At 33.5% G+C, this 9,917-nt stretch overlaps 1 protein-coding gene across 3 annotated transcripts in view; it reads left to right on the top strand.

Annotated features, from left to right (window-relative positions):
- URI1 (URI1 prefoldin like chaperone) overlaps positions 1-9,200 on the top strand; it is a 73,454-nt gene extending 64,254 nt beyond the window's left edge. For all 3 annotated transcript variants that reach the window (XM_012448434.3, XM_064381529.1, XM_012448435.2), the window contains exons 7-11: positions 237-405; positions 1,786-2,140; positions 3,878-4,020; positions 4,788-5,037; positions 7,697-9,200. In XM_012448434.3, the coding sequence (XP_012303857.2) occupies positions 237-405; positions 1,786-2,140; positions 3,878-4,020; positions 4,788-5,037; positions 7,697-7,879 (1,100 nt within the window). In that variant the 3' untranslated portion in view covers positions 7,880-9,200. The remainder of the gene's footprint in view (positions 1-236; positions 406-1,785; positions 2,141-3,877; positions 4,021-4,787; positions 5,038-7,696) is intronic.
- The last annotated feature ends 717 nt before the right edge of the window (positions 9,201-9,917 follow it).

Below are 9,917 nucleotides of genomic sequence, written 5' to 3'. Positions count from 1 at the left end.
TTAGAGCCTACACGAAGAGTTCCCCGGGGGACGCCAGTGCTGCTGGTCCATGGACCACACTTTGAGTAGCAAGGCTGTGAGAGACATTCATCCTTAGAGTTCTCCTGTTTGGCTTAAAAATTGTGACTCCTCTGTTTCAGTATCTCCCTTGCCCCAAAAGAAAGTCTCATTAAGTCTGGGTTTGTGCCTTTTTTACGTTGACTATTAACAGCTGCATCTTTCCTTTTTCTAAATAGCAAAACACCGAATTGCTCATAAACCACATTCCAAACCAAAAACTTCAGATATTTTTGAAGCAGATATTGCAAATGATATGAAATCCAAGGATTTGCTTGCTGATAAAGAACTGTGGGCTCGACTTGAAGAACTAGAGAGACAAGAAGAATTGCTGGGTGAACTTGATAGGTACTTGATGACAAATTATCTTTCCAAGATAATTTGTTTCTATACACATTTCCTCATTAATCTTTTTCTTCATTAATAAAATAATATGTATTCATTGAAGAAAATGCAAGGAAGCATAATATATTATCAATAATCCTTTCACCTTAGTATAAACATTAATTCTCTGGAGTCTTTTCTTATAGGATTGTGTGTTTGTGCATATTCCCATGCATGTGCATGTACTTAAATACTTAAGATCAACATCTTTTTTTATTACAGCCTATTTTATATAATTAGTTATACCAGATAGTTGACTTCTAATAATCATGAATTTAATATATATAAGGTTAAATTTTAAGTGAAGTATTTTTTAGTGCACCCAGGATAGTGCTCTTTGAATGTGTTGTGAAAAACAAAAATATCCTTTGAATTTAAGTTTGATACAGTAAAATGTTTATTCTTGCTTTCCTTTTATAAACATTGGAGCAGGTAATTTGTAATCTGGTCAGATAGCTATGTGTATGAGAAACTTTACCAAATTGCTGTTTGAAATACACATTAGCACACACTTAGAATTGTTAAAATGCTAAATGAAATCTGCTCCTTGAGAAGTTCCTATAATATTTTCCTTAAATGGTGTACCATATGCAATAATTAGTTTCTGTGAGAAATAAGGCAGAAAGCATACAAGTTTCTTTTTCCTACCATTTCACCTGTAAATTCTTAGGTCCTTTTGATTAACTGATACTATCCATTTTTTAAAACCGGTTTTAGTTCTTGTGATTTTTCTTGGTCATGATTCTCCTTCTAGTTTTGTATGATGTTATTTCAATTCTATTGCATTTTTGATTTTATTGTTTTTCTAAAGTCCTCAAATCTTTTATAAAATCAAGTATGATCAGTGTTCACTCACGTATATAAATATATTCATGTGCATATGTATAAATCCTTTATTTTTAAAAATTACAATAATACTTGCTTATTATAAATATTCTGAGTATAGAAGCAGAAAATAAGTGTGTATTATAGTTATGTGGTTTTAATTTCTCGTCTTTAACTAGAGATACATATTCTCTGAATTTCTTACAACTTTATTATTGTCATATTGACACTATATTTATATTGTATATGGCCAATATCTTTCTTGTAAAGATAAAAAAAAGTTATCTTCTATATTCGACTTTTGTCTGAATAACTGCAATATACAGAAGTGGCATAGGAACTAATTTTTTTTGTTAATTTATTTCAAAACATTTTTTTCTTTTTGAGCTTAGAATTCTAGTTTTAAAAATACCTTATTCAAAATCTTAGTATTTACCTGTTGAAACGAACTGGAAATTAAAATAATGTAAAAGCCTAGTATGTTTATTTGATCTTGTTAATTTTCTTCTCCCTTACTAGTAAGCCTGATACTGTGATTGCAAATGGAGAAGATACGACATCTTCTGAAGAAGAAAAGGAAGATCATAACACAAATATGAATGTGATGCATCAAGTAACAGACTCTCATACTCCAGACAGTTGTCATAAGGATGTGGCAAGTTCAGAACCATTTAGTGGGCAGTTGAATAGTCAGTTGAACTGTTCAGTGAATGGTTCCGGTTCTTACCACAGTGATGATGATGATGATGATGATGATGACGACGATGATGACGTTGATGACGACGATGATGGTGATAATGACCATGAGGCTTTAGGATTTGGAGATAATTCTATACCAACAATATATTTTTCTCATACTGTTGAGCCTAAGAGGGTTTGTATACTTTTAACTTTACTAATTTTGCTTATAGTTTGAACATTAAGCATTATGATATTTCTTAAAAGTGCAATGTTAACAGTTGTTATCATTGTGGATAGTGCCAGACAGGAAAACTATCTTTTGCCTCTTGTTTTGACCAATTTATCTAAGAAGAAAAAGGGGAAAAAATCTAGTTAGCTGGTGTTGGTCCATTGTTCTCTGATACAATGCATTGTTTGGGGTCTGGAAGGGGACAGCTTTGAGTGGCAACTACTGTAACTACTGTCCTTCATTCAGAGAGTTTTCTTAATAATCCTGGAGTTAATTATACTGTGGGCATTTTGGTGTGCTTAGGATGTTGAAAGTGACTGCATTAGTTAAATTTTTAATTATGCCAGGTTGTTTTCTATGGACGTAAAATGAATACTTCATAAGCACAAAGGGAAAATGTAGGAGGAAGTAAAAATGAGTTTCTTTTCTGACAAAGTAAATATAAACATCTGTGGATAATCATGACTTTAGAATTTTGGCATTTTAGAGCAGGGGGTGACTGTGGAGATTTTCTAATACAGAGTTTTAAAGCTTTTCTCTAGTATGAAGAAAGCCTTTTGTTCCCTCCATACTTACTGTAGAATCCCAGTATTTAAAATAGATCAAAGCAGGTTGGCTCTGATTGAAGGAAGGATAGGCTGCCTTAAGTCCATCTTTGCCCTCTCTCTGCTCCATATACTGCTCTAAGGAGACACTGGGAATTCATCTTTCTCAGGGAAACTTAAGGCCTAGAAGACATAGATCTGGTTGGTAATAAAACAGGAACTCTTTCGTCTCAGTCAGTACCCTTTCTACACAATATCCTGATGGCCTGTATCAAAGTCAAGGGTCTGTGGTATCGGTCTTAAGCACGTGTGTTTATTATTTAATGAAACATGTTTAAAACATATTTGGTATTTCTTAGTTTCCTGAAGTTATTCCTGTTCCAATATGAAGTGAAATAATTGTATGTGTTTTTATATTCTAATATGTCACACTGAAGGGATCTTCCCTGAATTCTTTGGGAAAAGTTGACTGAGATGATTAGCCGGGAAAAAAGTTTGTTTTGTGATTCTTTTTTGCCAGGCTTTTACTTTTTTCCTGTTTTCATTTGGATAAAACAGAAAGAACAAATATATTTGCAGGGATGTTATAGGGAATTATTATGCAAAGTATGGTCTAAGTGTGACTGGGGCAGAAAAATAACACGTTAACCCCATGTTAACTCTGAACAGGGTTGGTTTTTATTTTTTTTCTCCTTCAATTTCTAAAAATTAGAGATGTTTTAAAAATTTTAAATCGGTAGGTACTATTTAATAGTACTTTTATAACTTAAAGGTTATATGCTTACTGAATTTTTTTTTGTTTATACTGTTTGTTTTGAAATGCATAATTCAAGCCAAAAACTTATTATCAAAGGAATGGAGTGATATGAAGCTTATAAGAAATCTAGCATTTAGTTCAAATGTGTTTTGCTTTCTGTACAATAATAAAGACTCTGAAGACTAGGATTTGTTATTAAAGAAGATTTTATTTGATGTTGTAGGTCTGTGAGGTAAGGACTTCTTTTTATTTCTACCTGATAAAGCATATCATTTCAGCTTCAGAAAATTTCAGCTGCCTCTCTTACTGTTATTTATTTAGTTATAGAGTTTATTTGTTTTGGTTTCACCTTGATTTCATTTGTCAAAAGGTTCTTAATTATTTGCTCTGAAATTTTAGGTCCGAATAAATACTGGAAAGAATACCACTTTAAAATTCAGTGAAAAGAAAGAAGAAGCCAAACGTAAACGAAAGAACAGCGCTGGCAGTGGCCACTCTGCCCAGGAGCTGCCGACCATCAGGACACCTGCTGACATTTACAGGTGGGAGGCGCTCACAGCTGCAGGGCAGTCTGCCGGCCTCTCTCTTTCTGCCACTGCATCTTTACTGGAGAAACTTGTCTGTAACACAGAAGACACTCACTGAAAAGTGAAGTGTTCTGAGAAGTCAGCTTAGGATCTGATAGGCTGAGTGGCCGTAGCTTTCCAGTACAGAGCAGTGGGAATGGTGGACTTTTTTTTCCCCTTTCTCCTCTTCACTTTGAAACATTTCCAAGCGGTCTAGTCAGAAAATCTTGTATCTTCAGAAATGTGTGTTTGTTTCCAGTGGGCTGGGTCCGTCCGTTTCTACCACAGCCATAATATGCTTTGCATGCAGTTTACCTTTTCAGAGTAGAAATTATACTGTTGCAGGTTTTTTTTTTTTTGAGTTGTTTGTTGAGAAAACTATCACTTAAAAATACCTACTTTTTTAAATGATCTTTATTTATAAAACTGAAAATTGCTAAATGTATACATGGGTCTAAAACTTTATGTAGAATTTTGGCAAACCATGCTGTTTGCCAAACCTAGGACATGCTTAAAAATAACATGCTGTGTTTTAAATTAGACCAGGGAACTCATATCTTTCAAAATAGTATGAAATGTCATTTGAGGCTATAAATTATTTTGATTGTGACTATTTTAGATAAAAGGTTTTAATAAAAATTTTCAGATTAATTTCTAGAATAGATTTAAGGAAATCTTCAAAAAGTTATTCTCAGTTTTGTGAGTTATGTTCAGTGAATGTGTATGTGTTTTGAATCTCGTAGAGCCTTTGTTGACGTTGTGAATGGAGAATACGTCCCTCGCAAATCCATCCTGAAGTCTCGAAGTAGAGAGAATAGTGTGTGTAGTGACACCAGTGAAAGCAGCACTGCTGAATTTGACGATAGGCGGGGCGTTTTGAGGAGTATCAGCTGCGAAGAAGCCACTTGCAGTGACACCAGTGAGAGCATTTTGGAAGAGGAACCACAAGAAAATCATCAAAAGAAACTTTTGCCCTTATCGGGAACACCTGAGGTGTGTGTGTATCTTTTAATTCTTTATTTCATATAGTATCTTTGACCAACTTGAGCTGTTTGTTTGTTTATTTATTTATTTATTTTGAGACGGAGTCTCACTCTCTTGTCCAGGCTGGAGTGCAGCAATGTGCTATTGGCTCACCACAACCTCTGCCTCCTGATCAGGTTCAAGTGATTATCCTGCCTCAGCCTACTGAGTAGCTGGGATTACAGGCGTGCATCACCATGCCCGGCTGATTTTTGTATTTTTAGTAGAGACGGGATTTCACCATGTTGGTGAGGCTGGTCTCGAACTCCTGACCTCATGATTCACCCACCTCGGACTCCCAAACTGCTGGTATTACAGGACTGAGACGTCATGCCTGGCCAACTTTAGCTATTTAATCTGAAAACTCATAAGATTTAATTCTAAGTTTTGTACTTTCTTGATAATTTGTAAAAAATTAATAGGCACAAACAGTACAAATATTGTGATATTCAAATATATTTTTTTTTAAATTAATGCATTACTTGAAAGTTCTGTTTCCACAAAATGGGAAATTTAAAATATCTTACTTGGCATATGTATTACATTTGTAGCTAGGAAATTATTTAGCAGTTTATTGTAAATAAATTATCAGTAGGTCATTTTCTGATAGTGTAAGGAGCAGATTATAGTATTCTCTTTTAAATGCCTTGGCCAAGTTAAAGAAAAATAATGCATGCATAGCAGAAAATTATCTAAAGTCTACTGTTTTGCCCTGTACCAGTGAAACTTAACTCTTGGGGGATTATGGAATTGTTTTATAATCCACTGGAAGCTATAGACCCTATCCTCAGAAAAAATTAGTGCATACTCAGTACACTTTCACCCACCATGCTGCTTAAGTTTTTGGTGGCAGTGCGGGGAGATTAGGAAACCTCCAAATAAGGATGTCTGTGAAATATAAGGCTATTGATTTTTTAAAATTGTGTTTTGGTGAGTATTTGAAGTTTTCAATTTAAAAAATATTTAGGAAGATATTGTATATACAAACCAATGTGCACATTTGTATATACAGTAAGATAGATGTGTATATGTGTATATATATATATAAATAACCACATATAAAAATTCCATTGCTTTTACTAAATGGTATTAATTATGCTCAGTGTACTAAATGATAATTGGGGGTGGAGATGGGTAGCATTTAGGGACACTACATGTAACTAGAATGTTTTCTTCCCCTCTTCTCAGTATAATGATCTTGTGTGATCTGGAAAGTATCTTACCTTATTTAGTAGTTTTCCATACTGTTAGAAAACAGGCAATGGATGTAGACTTTTGCTGATAAATATTTGAAAATTACTCTTTGGAAGGACTTAGTGTATCATGGTACAGCTAGAGTGTGGAACCTGTTTTTTATTTCACCCTTATTAGCTTTGCATTTTGTATGGAAATATTTCATAGTAGTTGCTATAAATTTTGTAATATCAAAGAAGTAGTTAATGATTATGGTAAGTACTTTGGAAGATAGCCTTTTCAGTATCTTTTTAAATGCTAAAATACCTCTTTTTCAAAAGCATTTTAAATAGAAGAAGGAGGCTCTGTGCTCATCATGATGGAGTGGAGTTTTTAGGAAAGTAAGCTTTAAAAGCTGCTTTTACCAGCTGAACTCCAAAAATAATGTAGGAGAGAGACGGTTTTCTTTGTTTTTATTTCAGTGGTAGGGCAAGGTAGAGAAAGGTGGCTTTTTAAAATTCAGGTGATACACTGTTTTAACTAATTTTGAGCGTTTGGTAGACAGAGGAAAGCAAAATATACACTAAAGTTCACCTGTCAAATTTTGGTTTGTAGAGGGAAGGATGGAGGTTCTAAATACCAGAAATCTTAAAAAAAAAAAAAAAAATTAACCCCCTGGGTCTTATATATTTTTGTATAAAATGATATGTAAAGATATTTCCAGCAATTTATGCATGTTGTTTAATTCTGTTCCAGTTGAACATTTAGTTGACCAGATTAAATGCAGCAAACAGCCAAGTTGAAATTGAATCATTTCTTTTTTGTGGAAATTCTGATTTCTGTCGAGTTAATTAAATTTTGAAACCTGTTCTTATTCCTACTAGTATCAGCACTTTTATTTTTCAGTTTCCACTGATCTCTTAAAATTGAGACAATATGCAATAAAATATTTAAATCATTTCATAAACACCACCAAAGAGATGTCATTTAGAAATGTCGGTACTGGTGAAACTAAGCTATTGGCTAGCAGGCAGCAAGGCCACCATAGGATCGTTCATTCATCAACTGATGTACAAAAGTTGGAGTTTGACACCCTAATAGCATTTTTATTTTAATACATTATTTTTCACAGCATGGGCTGGACATGACTGGAATATGTGAAAGTTTGAAGACCTTTTATTTATCCATTTCTGTTTTTTCCCAGATAAAATTTGCATTTTACATATTGTTTTCTAGCTCGTATACTGCAAAAATTACTTGTATTTGGTGGTATAATTAAAAAATTTTTAATGGTATTGGTTTCTCTGAACAATTATTATTTTGATGTTGTAGTGCTGTCTAGCCAAAATCTTGTTAATTTACTTTTAATGAAAAGAATTGTCTAATTAGTGATTGGGGAGATTCTGTGGGTATCTTACTTGAATTTTATTATCATAACCTGACTTTTGTTTTCTAGGCTTTTTCTGGAACTGTTATAGAAAAAGAATTTGTATCACCTTCCTTAACACCACACCCAGCCATTGCTCATCCTGCTCTACCCACCATTCCAGAACGAAAGGAAGTTCTGTCGGAAGCATCAGAAGAAACTGGAAGGAGGATTTCAAAGTTTAAAGCTTCCAGATTGCAGCAGAAAAACTAGGCCCTGTGTAGGAAATGGGAATTTACATCTTAAAACCTAGTTGTTCATTTGTTTAGAATATCTATATCAAAATAGATTACATGTAGTTTGAAATAAGGTATCCTGAGTTACTTTGGCAACAAGTTCTTTTACCCTTACCAGTGGTATTTGAAAAAAATCAAAGTAACTATCTGAATACTTTAATATTCAGCTTGTTTTGTTAATTCTCTGAATACTGTCAACAGTTGTCTGAGTTTGCCTTTATGATGCAGTGGCAGCATTTTGAATTACTTTTCAAAGAATACTGTTCATATGCATTGTTTTTGTGTTTCAAACTAAATACAGGCAGTTTTGTGCCAGCTGTGATATTGTGCATACCATATGGACCCTTTTAAAGAAAATTTTAAAATTTCAAATAGATTCAACAATTATATTACTTGCTTTTACATTTTAAAGGCACTTTAAAAAAAAATCTACTTCTCCTGTAGGTTTTGCAGCTAGTTGGCTATTTAAGAAACTCTCCCCTCTGAATGTCATACTGTAATCTTTAAGGCAGAAAACTACATGAGTTAATTGTACTCTATGGGAAAATTTCTTTGGAAAGATATTTTGTAAAACTTTTTTTTTTCCAAGTAAAAATTTTATGAAACTTGGTCTCAAAAATGTTGTGAACTTTATGATTCAAAATTAAGTCTAGATACGTCCTTGATTCATAATATATGCTACATGTATCACACAGCAGATCTGCAATTCTTTCACTTCCCTGTACGCTTCTCCCTTAGTTTCTGCAGTTTCACTGGGATTATGTTTTGGGAGACGAGGAAATGTCTACATGCTTAAAAAATATTTTAAATAAAAATTCCTTACAGTTTAAACTTCCCAACATTTTCATTCTTTAGGGCTACTTTCCTACTAACTGAAATAACACATTTACTTTTAGCACAACTCCTCAAAATAAAGAGAAATTTATTCTAACATTGAAAATAACACTACAAGTTAGTCATTAGCTTGATGCATGCTAAAATGTAGCTTTTAAAAAGTGTTCTGCATTAGCACTAAAATAAGCCATCAATGCCAGTCCACCCTCTCTTCATGGCTAAATATTTAAAGGTTATTTATAGCTTCTTTAATGAATTCTTGAAAGTGAAATTATGTCCTAGAAAAGTAGAAGCTATTTGTAACTAGAACAGTGCAACTTTAAAGTTTTATGAATATGTATTTTAATGACAAGGGGGTGAGCTTGAATCCCCACTAGTTAATGGATAATTCAGAACCAAGGACTGATTTTGAAAGAGCACCTAAAAACGTAGATTTGTTCTTTAGTAAATTTTGATCAACTGTGCATATATTTTATAGTTAAAAACTGTGTTTCTTTCAGTCCATGCCCTAACCCCCACCAAAACCAAAGCAGAAATTACACCACACAAGGGTGCTCCCATTAGGAATTGCTATTCACATGAGCCTTCCTGTGCTAGATTTTTTTCCCCAGAAACAAACTTTACTGTAGGACTGTTGTGGTGTTCTTAACAGATTTGTAATTTCAAGAGGCCTGTCTTTAAATAACTTTTCGTGTTCACAAACTTGATTTTGAGCCTGCTGTCTGTTACATCTGCCAGATAGGTCTTCCCTCATAGAACAAGATGCTAGTAGAAGCAGATTAAGTGTTTGATACCACATTTTTGCATGTTTTGCTCTGCAGGCCATGAAATTGTGTTGCCCCATTTCATAGCTTCAGTCTTTATAACAAAGTATTAAATTGTAATTTAAAATTATAGCTTTTTTATATTTAAATTTGAATGGGACAAAATGAGGCTGGTCTTACCTGTTCTATTTTAAACCATTATAAAACAGAGCAGCAGACCAAGAGATTCTCTTTTAAACTTCCTATTTCAACATACAGTAATTTTAGTCCTTAATAACAATTGCGAAAAACAGTACGAAGAGTTCCCGTATACCCTCATGTCATTCAGCCTCCCTCAGTATCGTAACATAGAATCATAATATAATTATCCAAATCAGGAAATTTACATTGGTGCAACAGCATTATCTTAAACTACAG

Source organism: Aotus nancymaae, unplaced genomic scaffold (assembly GCF_030222135.1).
Source record: "Aotus nancymaae isolate 86718 unplaced genomic scaffold, 86718_ANA_hifiasm-v0.15.2.pri h1tg000028l, whole genome shotgun sequence".
In the NCBI taxonomy this organism is placed as follows: Eukaryota; Metazoa; Chordata; class Mammalia; order Primates; family Aotidae; genus Aotus; species Aotus nancymaae.
This window is presented reverse-complemented; position numbering and strand designations above follow the sequence as displayed.